General features: G+C 40.9%; 1 protein-coding gene across 1 annotated transcript; it reads left to right on the plus strand.

Moving 5' to 3' along the window:
• The first annotated feature begins 10,218 nt into the window (after nucleotides 1–10,218).
• TMEM100 (transmembrane protein 100) lies at nucleotides 10,219–10,623 on the plus strand. The gene has a single exon (XM_065897851.1). It carries the CDS (start codon nucleotides 10,219–10,221, stop codon nucleotides 10,621–10,623), a length of 405 nt encoding a protein of 134 aa, XP_065753923.1.
• Nucleotides 10,624–13,829: the final 3,206 nt, after the last annotated feature.

Below are 13,829 nucleotides of genomic sequence, written 5' to 3' on the forward strand. Positions count from 1 at the left end.
AGATTTCCTGGTAGCTAGGGTAGTTGTGTTAGCTATTTTCCCAAGTTGTCTCATCTACGTTCTCTAATAATGACATGGGAAATTATAGGACCCCAAATAGGATTTTTTAAATAGAATAAAAGGAAAGAATAGTAAAGAACCTACAGAGGGGACCCTGAGATCTGACAAATGGGACCCTGAGAGGTTGGGTGTCTTGCCTAAGGTCAACAAAAAGGGAAAAAAATGATTCAAACCCAAGTTTCCTCACTTTCAATTTATGGCTGTTTTCATTGCACAACAAGAGTATAGAGTCAGAAATGTTAATTTTGTTGTGAAAGTGAGCCAAAACCTTACCCTGTAACCCTAGAAAGAAAGAACAAGTCATATCAGAGCTGTAAAGAAGCCTTTCCAAACTAAGTTTAACTTAGAAGATAAATAGAAATAGTCAGGGGAGAGAGGTTCCCCTGAGACCATCGAGCCCCTCAAATTGGAAGTCATCCAAAGATATTGATGGCAGATTTACTGACCAGGCTCAGTGGCCAGTTGGAGTTCAAAGTGGACTTGATGCCCTCAGTGTGCATGATGGAAGAAACATCGTGTTCTCATTCTGTGGCCGTGCACTGTCTTGGGATCATTAGTTTTATCAAGTTTTACAAGTGCTTTTACAAAGACAATAATGCCCATTTCCTGTATAGTTTACTTAAATAAACAAGGAGACAGCAAGGTACCATCTCCTTTGTGAAGCAAGACTTTAAAATTTTTATCTAAAGAAAGAAAGCAAGGGGTCTGTTCTCTGCATTGTTCCATAAGATAAGTTCATAAGATAAATAGTTTTAGTTTGACCTCAGTTCAGCTGGGTAAATGGTTCCCTTTCCCACTACCCACCCACGTTGTGAACACCAAAGACTTTTTAAGTGGATAAAAATATTTCCAAACAGTTTCTTGAGCTGATCCTGTTCTCATCAATGGGTCACTACAGGGGTCCTGTGGGAAGGTGATTGCATGTTTTTTCTGGCAAAACAATTTTTTCTAAACCCAAGTTTATTCTGGGGTGAGTGTAAACTCCCATGAGCAACAGAAAACATGCATATCATCTGAACACAGAAACAATAATGCATAGGGATAAACTTTGGAGTCAAACAAGCTTTGGTTCTAGTTGTGGGCTTCACCATCTTCTAAATGGTGACTTCCCCAAACAAGTCCCTAATCTCTTCATTTATATAATGGGACTGTCTGGCAGCTACCTCTTGGATTATTTATGAGTATTAAATGAAATAATAAATCTATAAAAAGTTTATAACACAAACTAAATGTTCAATAAATATTTGTTGATTATTAGGTACAGCCTCTTTTGGGGTCTACAGGGTACCCACCATCCAAAGAATACTGGAAAATGCAACTAATAATTGAGTAATTCAATTATAACTGAATAACTAATGTAATTAACACTAAATAGCTGGACACTTTGAAATAATCCATTTGAAAAATGATCTGAGCTTTCAAGTTTATATCTGACTTCAATGTAGAGTCATCCTTTTACTTGTTCGTTTATTTGGCAAAAACTTTCCTTATGCATATAATTACTAATACTATCCTTCAGGAACTTATGGGAGATTTTCCAGTCAACATGATCTTGGTAAACCCTAATGTGAAGGCTTGCTTACAATGCATGAGGCCCAAAACAGGACATTTCTAAAGAAATCCATAGTGGACTGAGACTGCCATTTTTTTTTAAAGCTTTAACTCATGGAGCAACATAAAATTAGCTCTTAATTTTAATAACAGACAAAGGCTGTTTCTCCAAATGTGAAGTGATTGGAACTCTCTATATGAACCCTTGGAGTAGTGATCAATGGGAGAAGAAAACATTTTCATTCCCAGAAAACATCTTTGAGGTGCTTTTTTCATGCTAGACACTGTACAAAAAGAACTACATACTTATGTTCTTGTTTTTGAGGAGTTTAAAGTTAACCTTTAAAATTGAATCAATATATTATTTGCATATAGTCAGTACATTTAAAGTCTCAAGTCTGAATTCTTAAAATATTTATTTCTTGTTCCAGGCAGAAAGTTAGCAATCTCAAATCATGTATGTATACTGCATATGTACCTGCCATTTTGTGTGTTTGCATGAAATGAAGTGAATTATAAATTCAATCATAATTTTAGTGGGAAATTCATCTGTGAGACTATGACAGCATTATTTGGCAACTAAGACAATGCTTCACAAATTAGTAGTCAGGCAGTAATGCCACTTTCTGTAGCATTTGCCTCTCTGTTGGAGAAATGGATAGCTATGCTAACCAAACTAAGTGTATACCCTCCACACCCTGCCCTCTATTTCTGCTGACAGTATCACCAAGCTATTAATTACTTAGGCTTAAAAACCTTACAAACCCCTCTCCCTTGGTAATTTTACCCTGTGAAATCCATTGCCAACTTTTACCGATTCTACCCATTGTAATGACTCCCCACCTGTATGCATTTTCCATTATCAGGCCCCCAGCACTCTCATGTGGACAGTCACAAAGGTTTTCTAATTTGCACACTTTCTGGCTTCCCCATTTTGACTCCCCAACCCCAGCCCCCCACCCCCGGCCCTGTGCATCCCAACACTTTAATTCCAGTCTACTACTGACAAAGCACAGAGCCGACCATGCCATCCTATTCAAAACCCACATTGCTCTCAATATAAAGTCCAAACTCAACCCTGAGGCAATGATCTCACCAGCAACCATTTCCAGTCTTATTTGGACTGCTCCCTGTCTGCCCCATGCTCTCTGAAATTCAGCCACACAGGCTACTCAAAGCTCTCTGCAGATTTGTACTTTTCTGAGCTACATTTATATATAGGCTCTTCCTTCCAACTAGAATCACCTTCTCTCCTTCCCTACCTACACTGTCAAGTACCAATCTACCATGAAGCTTTCCCTCCCACCTGGACCAGACTGGTTTCATCTTCCAGGGGTCTCCCATAGCAGTTTGGTATTCCCTCTAGCAGAAAGATTACCTGTGGCTTTCCTGTCCTAGACTGTAAGCTCCCTGAGAGCAGAAATCATGCTTTACTTACTGGTTTCTATATGCTCAACTAGAACATTCAACAAGTTCTTGGCACCCAAAAGGTATGTAGTAAGTATCAGTGCATCCCAGGCAAGTTAAAGACTTAACGCTGCTGAGTTTTAGTTTCCTCACTAGTAAAATAAAAATACAAAGACCTGAGACAGGGACTGTATATCGGTGGTGCATATTAGATGATTGATAAGCCTTATTGTGCTCTCTCCTCTTCAAACTGGATGTATCATGTAGGTCGACTCAGAATGAAGCAACCTGGAGTTAGACCTGGGGATAGTGGCACCCTCTACACCCCCATTTCTTTCTCTAAAACATGGAGATAACAGAATCTACTTGTGAAAATAAACTCAACATTCCTCTTACTTAAGCACAGAGCTTAAAATCTATGGTTTCAACTGAATATTTCATTATGTGGAGGAGGGCCAGACTGGTGAGCCCATCCCATGCCAGTCATTTCAAGACCAGAGCTACACAACTGGGATATGGTGAATCGGGTCAGAAGGTATGTTCTGCTCTATGAATATGGAACAAGAGAAGCTAACTGACCCTTACGGAACATTGTAGATTATTAACTTTTAGAAAATTTTACTTGTTACAGGATGGTTTCAAATCCCCAGGACCAGACTGATGTTGAAACCTAGAAATGTTGTGCTGATTTGGTGTGGATTGGGGTCACACGATGTTCGTGCACATCATTTTATGGACGAGTGACATTTGTCACCAGAGGCTAGGGGGAGATTGCTTCTGTAAAAAGGCATAGAAGGGCCCCATATTATCAGGGATCTAGAGGAGGGGCAAAGCGGGGAGGGTACTGTTGTCCCTCCCTTTCCTTCTCTGGAAAAGGCAAAAATGGTGAGCCTTACAAGGCCCTGAATACATGATCCATAGTCCAGTAGGGGAAGCTGACCCAAGTGCTGTGCACTTGTCTTGGGAAAGTGTCAGTCCAATTTGCTATAACTCTTTACCTCTGAGCTTCCTCATCTTAGTCTTCCAAAAATATAATGTACACAAATATAAAGGATTGTGCCAGATACATGGGGATGTTATCATAGCTGTTTTAGTATATACTCAGATTTTGAAACAACAAAATCAGCTCTTCTCATCTGAGGCCAGAATGACAATTAGTTCTTGATGAAGTGAAAGATAGTTTATTCATCCTTCCCTAAGGTCCCACCATGTTATTTGATTTCAGCAATTCTGTTTTTTTATGTTTATGCAATCCTTCATAGTGACTCAGAACAAAATGGGTAAGAGAATGGTGACCAGAGTGTACATCTAAAAGATGTGTTTTTCTTTCTATATCTGTGTGGATTTTATGAGTATGGGGTACCTTAAAATTGACCAGCAAATAGTAAAATATATAGTTATATCTGAGGCATACCCATTATTCCACTTGTTACTATCAGATCTCCCTATTTGATGTCCTAGACCTCAAAGAGAAGTGCTTTGGGGCAGGGGTAGGAGTAGAAATAATATGACCTGTTATCCAAAATGAAAACACAAGCACAGATCACTTTCCAAAATGTCCATGATTTCAGAGTTTAAATGCAGACACACCCTTAAAAGAAGCATTGGAAAGAAGAAAAATTGGCCAGCTTCCCAAATCTCACTGAATCCAACTGGACTGGGTGATGACGGAGATCAAAGGCATGTGGCGACTGGACAGAGAACTGGGAGGAACTGGCATCTTCAGGCCTGCTGAAAATTAGCCACATGAACCACACCAAGCCAAAGCAAACTGAAAGTAAATATGGGAGAGTAACTGAATGCACATGGGGGTGCTCTTCACCAAATGAAAAGTTTGTGTGTTCCCAAAGGAGAGATTGCCAGGTCTTCAACAGCATCGACCCATGGCAAAAACAAAATAGTACCCTTTCTAATTGACAGACTGAACCCTTTTGGCTTCTACTGAAGGGACACAGGCAAAATCTCCTCTTGGTCATGGTACTCACGATTTTCCTTGTCCTCTTCCACTTCTATATCTCCTTTCCCTAAATAACTTTGTTTCTGTCTTGTTTCTAAGTAAAATGAGATTTTTTTAAATTTGAGGGGATTTTCTCCAGAACAGCAAGTGTTCCTAATTCTGCTTTTTATGATGCCTTTGGTGGAAGTTTAGCTCAGTTGCTCAGAGCTGTGATTTTCCTGTGTACCACCATTTCCATGGTGCCTTGCACCCCTCTGATGAACAGCACTGATAACACCTCTCCTCTGGCTTTAGGGAGAGTGTCCACACAAGGAACCAAATGCCATTTCGCCCTCAATGGATCTCTTCTTCCTTTACTCCTCTATTACTTTTTTGTTATGGTGAAAAAATTAATTTGCCTTTTCACTCCCCACTGCACATACTCTCCCAACCCTACACCCTCCGAGAAGTATAGAACAAGGATTGCAAATTCTTTTCTGCAGGTTCACAGTATTAGAGAGCGATAGTATCAGAATGGGGGTTTGGATAGGGAAAACCTTGAAAATGGAAGCCCGAATGAGGATACAAAGAAAGAAAAACAAAGGAAGACACTCTTTCCAAACTTGGGTCCCTTTAAAAAAAAAGTACATGGATTCCATTTTCATAGAGGGAAATATGGAAGAAAATACAACAGCACTTAAGGAATTTCCTCTCATCAATTTTTCTCTGATCCCTTAATTGTGTTTAAGCCTTGGTGAGTACTTTGTTTACAGTCCCTAGCGTAGTGATTTGCATCACCGTCTCTGGCTAGCTGTTGGCCTGGCTGGGAGCTGGCAGCTGTGTCAGTCCAATTCTGGCTGGGAAAGGTAAGGATCTTTGCCTTGATTTTTGAAACTGGGAAAGAAATGTGGAATGTCTTTGGAGGGGTGGGGTGGGGTAGGAGGATGTAGATTTAATTCATGAATTAGAAGCTTTCTGAAAAGTTCTCCAAGCTTAAAGGAATCTCCTGGAGCCTTCTGTTTAAAAAGAACCAGAAAGATTTCCTCTCCCTTCTGAAAGAAGTCTTGCAGAAAGAAGGCTGGTTGCTTTGTGAATGAGATTTTGCATTTACGGGCAGGTGTCTCTTAAGGCACTCTCAGGAATGTTTAATATCTTATAGGTGCAGAGAGGAGGGAGGAAAAATCATTCAAAGACATCAGGCATTGATCACTAAGAATTCTTTGAATTTTAATTTGAAGAGGTAAGAATCATTTAAAACTGCAGGTGTTCTTGGGTATCTATTCTTTAGATATTTCTGCTTTATCCCAAAGCTTTCTACTTCTCTGTATTTATCCGTACAAACCATAAGCTGTCTACTAGCAATCTGAAGATGTGCATCTGTGTATCTGAGCAGATGTACATACTCTGAAGAAGAATTAGGGTGAATGTAACATCTGAAGCCTGAAAAGGCTGAGGAAAGCTTGGGTATTAGGAGCAATAATGACAGACCAACCCTGCTCCCAGCACACAGATGCATTCACTGTCCCTCAGTGTAAGTTCAGCCAAGAAGTCACCATCAAAAAAAGGTGCCTCTGGCTTCTCTCTGGAAGGAGTTCAAATGATGTACCTTTGACTTTGACAATGGGGGAACATGGTCAACAGGAAAGGGTGATGATATTCAAAGCTTCAGTGGGGTTATTGGATTATGTTGGGGAGAAAACAGCCCTGCTAGAAAGTAAAGAGGAATTGCCCCCGAAGGCCACAGTTCACAGTGGGAAGACTGCTGCTCTCATAAGGAGCTTCTCAAGAACCTCCAATTATGTGGCCCATGGCTCCCAATATCCCTGTCCTCCCAGGGCATTGCTGGCAAGTGCTGAAATGCCGTAGTTCTAAGTACCCCTTCTCAAACACCAAGTGACAGCACTCCTCCTGGAGGATGAATGTGTCCCTTTACATCCCACATTTTTAAAGTCTGAAGATAGTCCTGGCCGAGGCCCTCCAGGTACTCATCAGCCTCAGCAGGCTGGGCTCCCCCGACTCAGCCAGGCCTCAGGAACTTTTCAACTTTATTTCTTTTTAATGAAGAAGCCCTTTCTCTGATTTCCATTCTGGTCCCTCTCCCTTTATGACAAAATCACCAAGGTATGATTTCTAGACAAGGATGGAAAGAGTGGGCTATCGTAGAACAGAGACGAGATGCCTGAGAACATCCATGCCCTCCACCGGAAGTTAGAGAAATCTAACAACTCGAGAGAAAGAAGGAAAACAAATCTCTTTCAAGATTTAATTTGTATTTGTAGTATTAGTTGCATCAATTAAAAAGATATTCAAACTTGTATGGATTAAAAATAGATGACGGATAACTTTTAGCTACAGAAGTATCAGGATAATCTTATAATAGTCACCCAGTATTATCTCATTTTTCCCTCCAGAAGACAATCTGGGGCTTTACAATTTTAAATAACTTATCTGCAAGAAAGTCTAGGGCTCTAAGTCCATTTGCAGACAGGGGGTGGGAAATAGACCTTTATTGTTTGAGAGCGTGACATGTCAAGCCATATATGTTTGAATATTTAAAATACCTTGCTCCTTTAAGTGGGTCAAGGATCTGCAGATTGACACCAGCCAGGAGCTTGCTACAGACCTATTAAATCAATCTACATTTAGCAAGCTCCTTACGTAATTTGTGTGCTCCTTAAAGCCTAGAGTTCAAACCAAGGGTTTCTCTCTGTGTGAACTTTGTCAGATTACTTAACCTCTCTGAGCCTCATTTATAAACTATCTATAAGCTCATTTGTAAACTAGTGAGAAGTCATGTTAATGCATGCACCTTGCAGGTGCTCTATAATGACAGTGATGGTAACGATGATTTCAGCATTACCGAAGTTACTCACTTCCTAGCACAAGTAGTAATCATGTTTAAATCAAAATGACTGTTTTCCCCCCTTAGTCACAAACATTTGTATCTCCCACCCTTGTTCCTAAATGAATTAATATCAAATAAGAGGCGGGGGGGTTAAGCTTCAGATGGCCAGCACACATATATGAAGAAAGAATACTCGGGAAACCTGGGAACATAGATTTTTGCTGGCTTAGAGGTTGGATTCAGCTGCTCGATGACTTCACAGCTGTTCCTCCCGCCCTAAAAGTGTCTATCCCTTCGGCTCTGTCCCCTCAGCTGGGTCTGCAACGCTGACTCTGGGATTTTCTTGTGAAAATGCCTGCTGGGCGGGAGGAAGATCTGGAGGTTGGCTGGGGAAAAAATGAGTAATGCAAAGCAGTGCGCTCAGTAAATGCTGCAAGAGAAATAAAAGTAAAAGCTGCCTCCTGTCTCTAGGGACTCTAGAGACATTCTGACTTATCATGTCACTGAGCAGAGCTGGGGGAAACCAAAACTCGGAATCTGCTGGCAAGGAAAAGAACGAAGAAAAAAAAAATGGAAGGGAGGGGCAATCCGGCGGGGGAGGAAATAAAAAGAGAGAGAGGGAAAGACAAGCGTCATTTAGGAAGAGGTAGAGTAAAAGAAAGAGCTCCAGGATTTAAAACCTACCATATAGTATTTTGTATCTTTTCTTTTCCCCAGAGGAGATCCCTGTCCTGTCACTTTATTGACAGACGTGCTGTTACAGGCTGTCTTCCCAGAGGTCGCAGAAGAAGCTCAGACGCTGCTGTTCCTTCCCTCCCAAGTCCAGTGGTCTCCCTGGTAATGGATTGCTTCTCTCTGAGGTACGGGTCAGTGTAAGTCTTTGGGGGATGGAGCTTCATTTTCAGGTTAGCTGAAGTCTCAGCTTTGGGGTGAAGATTATTTTTCTTTCAGACAGAATCTCAAATATCCTTTTACTGGCCTAGCCAGTATTCAAGGTATCATTGAACTGCAGTGATTAATTTGGTGATTAAAAATCCTATGCAAATAGGCAGCTCTAACTTTTAGTTCATTGCACAAGGAGTGATATTTTTGACCTCCCAGAGCAAGGAAGAAACTGTGAGGTTTGATTTGGTGTTGAATTAGTTTTCAGTGGGTGCTTAATATGGTCAAAGTATTCATCTCACTGAAATCATCTCCAGTATCTTCCTTTAAATGCTTTCAGTAACTATAACTGCTCAACCCTTTAGCTGTTGGATCACTTCTCGATGGTAAAGGAGAATGACTTACCATGTCTGAACAAGAGAAGAGTGTTCACTGATTTCTCATAGATGGTGTTTCAACCAGAGGATTTTGATCGAGAGTCTCAGATTTCACCCTGAAATGTTCAGATTCAAAATATTTAGAAAGATACAGCGCAGCGCAGCAAGTTTTTGTACACAGCAGCGTGGGGTAAAAATGAACTTGTAAATCTTTATGCTTATCTAGTATGCTTATTTTTTTAAAACATGTGGTACATATAATATCAAAATTCCTTGTTGAGTTTAATGGAAAATTTGTGAATTGATAGCTAATTATCGTAATAATTGATCTTCTCTTTAACATAAAAAAACCACAAAATTTTGTCCCAAAATCGTTGAATTATTTTTCTTATTTTTCCCTTTTCAAATGGATCAGAGGATATTGCCGCATTTTAGCTCACAAATCCTAGCCTTATTGTCCCTGAATTTTTGCCCAGCTGCACCCCTATCATGGACCCAGGATGCATGTTTCGCTGTATTTAATAGTTACAACAATAAAGACTTGTTAACTGTCAGTTGATGTAGAAGAACATCATTTGTACGCTGATTGCTGGTCTTGACGTTGCTTTGGTGCACAGCTAATGGGCAGTAGTTTGGAAAGAGTGCATGTTATGCCCGGAAACGCCGGCAGAGTCTAGGTTGCTGTGAGCGTGGAAGGGACTGTGTGAAGTGTTGTTTATAACGTGTTCTCCTCTTGAATGAGGCTGTTTTGGGATTAAGATTGAGGCTTCTCTGTGTGTTTAGAGGAAAGAAAAGCAATAGACAAAGCAGAAAAGCTTGTAAAACATTTGCAGACTGCCAGGGTGTATTAAGCACTGTAAAGTGCTTCCTGCTTTTTATATCTTCCCTTTCTTTGTGGTTCTCTGCTTTATCTTGCTTTCTTCTCAATGCAAAGAGAATGCAAACAATTAGGAAAACAATATATTAAAGTTGATTTTCACATGCATCCATGCCTCCTAGAAAAGAACACAGTGGTCTTTCCCCCAGCTCTTTACTCCTACTTGTGAGGCTTACTCTGATGCATTTAACTGGCATCTCCTGTCTTCTCCTCCACAGCTTCCACCCTGGTGAGACCGCCCGGGTCTAGTCTGTGAACTCAGCTAGGAGACATACTGTAAAAAATGACCGAAGAGCCCATAAAGGAGATCCTGGGAACCCCGAAGTCTCCCAAGCCAGTGACAATGGAGAAGAGCTCCAATGGTGAAGTCATGGTCACCATGGTCCCCCTGGTCAATGAGATTCAGTTGACAGCCGCCACGGGGGGTGCTGAGCTCTCCTGTTACCGCTGCATCATCCCCTTCGCCGTGGTGGTCCTCATCGCCGGGATAGCGGTCACTGCCGTGGCTTATAGCTTCAATTCCCATGGCTCCATCATCTCCATCTTAGGTCTAGTCCTTCTGTCATTGGGACTTTTTTTGTTAGCCTCCAGCGCCCTGTGCTGGAAGGTGAGACAGAGGAGCAAGAAAGCCAAGAGGCGGGAGAGTCAGACGGCTCTCGTGGCAAATCAGAGAAGCTTGTTTGCTTAGGACTGAATGAGACCAAACGGGATGTGTGGTCTGAAGGACCTGCTCTCACTTCGTCCGCCAGTGCACCCGGGACTGGTGTGGGAGAGGATGGACTTGGCATTGCCGCAGACCAGAGGCATGGGGGTGGCCTGAGGGTGGAGGATGGATGGGGTTCTTCTCTGTGAGCAATGACTTGTGTCTTCGATGACAAACTTAATTCTAAGGGCTGTTTCTAAGACTGAAAAATCAGTGTTTCCTCTACATTAAACATTTTAGGGGTCATGGGAGGTGTGCGGCATTAGACAACATTTGGTTCACCTTGGAAAGTAGGCAAGAGAAGATGAGTTCTGGCACACCAGCAACCTGCCTCCAAAAGAGATAACCCACGCTATTAGGATGTTATAAAAATGTTCTGCTGAGAGTCTAAACTGCCTTGAACTTTGCATACTCCTGTGAAATTCTGTGATCATTTTTTTTTCCAAAAAGTTGATTCTCTAGCATCTGTTTTATTTTTCACTTTCAGTAACTCATCACTGGTGGTACTTTTATTGAAGAATAAACTAATTTTTTTTTATGTTTTAACATTGGACAGTTTTTAGATGATTGTAATGCTGTGTCAGAAGTTTAAAAAAAAAAGGTAAAATGTGTAGCTACTCGATGACATGTGGGGATAAATTAATATTAAAATAATCCAATATAGCACTTTTGATGATTTTTATATTAAAGTTTAATATACATTTTATTCAAAATAATAAATACTCATTGCTGCTGAAACTTCTTAAATGGTTATTTCCATTGTAGTTACTGTTACTGCAGTTCCAGATTGCCCATCTTTCCTTGCCTTATTAGCAACAACATCTCAATTGTATTTCTCTCAAATGGGCATGTTGCTTCTTCCTAACTTAACTAAAAGATTTTTATTTTTTATCACATTTTTTTTCACGACTTCTGAAGAGTAATATGAATTATGTTTATTCTAAAAGATTTATATGCCATTATAATTAGGAAATGAATGCCTTGGGTCAGGAATTTTCTAATGTTATAATGTGTTGTTAAATGTGTGTTACATATTTATCAGATCAGTTGTTAAATATTTGCTTAACATATTTTTGAGCACCAGCTATATACCAGGCATTGTGTAGATTCTCAGGCTGCTTAACTGACTTAGCAATAATACAAGGCAAATAACGTTACTGCTTGAATTCTGTGAATATTGAGCAGCTAGGACTCTACGCCATAACTCTAACCAGAAATATCCCCAGTTCATGTCGTTTAAACCATATTAAACTAGAGAGGAAAGATAGGCACAAAGCCTTTCCTAAACCTTGGAAAAACAAAGCAAAACAAAACAAGCCTAGCATAGCACTTTCGATGAAAGGCATTCTATCAAGGACTTTAATTAAATGTGGCAGGAGCCCTCTGGCACTGACTGCTCCCTGGTGCTCAGGTGGTTTTGTTAAGGGGAGACACCTTGATGACCTAGTTTCTCCTGGCTTTGAAGGTCAGACGGTGAACGTCTGGAGTTGTTGAATACAATTATCTTGAACACATGCAGGTGAACACTCCTCTGGACCAAATGCAAGTGTATGGCATTGTGTTTATGACAGTGGGAGGGATACTGTGTTTTGACATGCTTTTTTTTTTTTTTTTTTTTTTGCTCAAAGACATTCAAAAGCTCCCCGCTGTTGATGAAGAAACTTCTCAAATGAGTATTCAAGGTCCTGCTCTGTATGATCCAAACAAATGTATCCAGCTTTCATTCTTATTCCAACCCCAAAACTCATGAGGTAGCCAGACCAGATGATTCCCCATTCCCGGATCAGGCTTCAATTTTCCTGCCTCCATGTATGTTCAAACTTCTGTTCTCCCTCCTGCATAATGCCATCCTTTCCCCCTCCAACTCAGACATATCCAAATCCTGCTTCTCATTAGAGCCCTAGCTTAACTGCAACCTCTTCCCAGAGGTTCCCATTTATCTGAAAGGAATTGCTCCTTCAAGAGTCTCTACCTATTTATTCTCTGATGGCAACTTTCATTTTCTACCACGTGAGTACCATAAATGTTTTATCTTCTTCCAAAACTCCTTAGAAGTGCATAACGTGTCATATATTTTTAAACCCCTAATAAAATGTCCTGCACAGATTAGGTACTCAATAAGTGTTTGCTAAATGAACGAAAGAATAAAAATCAGAAAGTGTTGAGTGTTTGATCCAGAATTACAGTTTGTTTTAATCTCGTAAAAGAAAATTCTTTAGTTCTCACCTCTCCCAAAATAGGTCATCCTACCCCACCCTGCCTCTACTGGAAGCACCAGGTCCAGGTGAGTATTTACTACCTTTGTATAATATTTCTCTAGCCACGCCTGCCCTTCCAACTGCTTGAAAAGTAAACTTGTGAATTATTTCAGGCCACCAGGGGGCCTCATGCTGCTACCTGAGAGTCCCAAAAGAAACCCCATGGAATGACTTCAATAGTAAAGACTGAAATAGGGTCATACCGGAAATAGAGATATCTCTCCTATATGTGAGGAGTTGGAGAAGATCCTCCACTGAAGCCACCCCTACCCTCTTCCCTAAGCCACTTTGCAATGGCTAATTCTGGGTTCTTCTAGTAAATACAGGAAGGTCTTGCCCTGCTGAGGGAGCCTCCAGTCACATTAAAAAGGTGTACACACCTGCAGAGCTGTAAGGCACAGAGATAGTCCTATGTACTGTGGCTCCCAACTCCCACAAGGAGAATAAACCCAGACGTGAATCATGATATCACAATTATCTCATAACATATGTCTTTAATGGTCAAGGTTTGTCTTTACAAATGGTTTGATGATCTAGTGATAAGCTGGTGTTAAATGCATGCATAAGCATGATGCAGGCATATATGTATTGAAAAGATAACCTGGCCCTACCCTGGAGGATCAGAAACCAGTTATCACCTGGAAGGATTTTCTCTAAACCTCATACATCCTAGAATGCACAGGAATAACTTTTAACCCCATCCTGGGCAGCAAGTCTCTGCCCAGGTGAGAAACACAGCCATCTAGGGAACTCTGCTCTCCCCACCTCACTATCTTGGTTGATCTAAGAAACCTTGCCTAGAGAAGATGGCAAGGTCAGATGAATCACGCAGGTGGCTGAGGCCAGATAAGCCCAGGAGAGCCAGATCACAAATCCTCAGACCTACCTCTCTGTGCCACGACCACCACTAGACAGACAGACAGAGACAGAGAC

The sequence above is a fragment of the Phocoena phocoena genome, chromosome 19 (genome assembly GCF_963924675.1).
Source record: "Phocoena phocoena chromosome 19, mPhoPho1.1, whole genome shotgun sequence".
Taxonomy (NCBI): domain Eukaryota; kingdom Metazoa; phylum Chordata; class Mammalia; order Artiodactyla; family Phocoenidae; genus Phocoena; species Phocoena phocoena.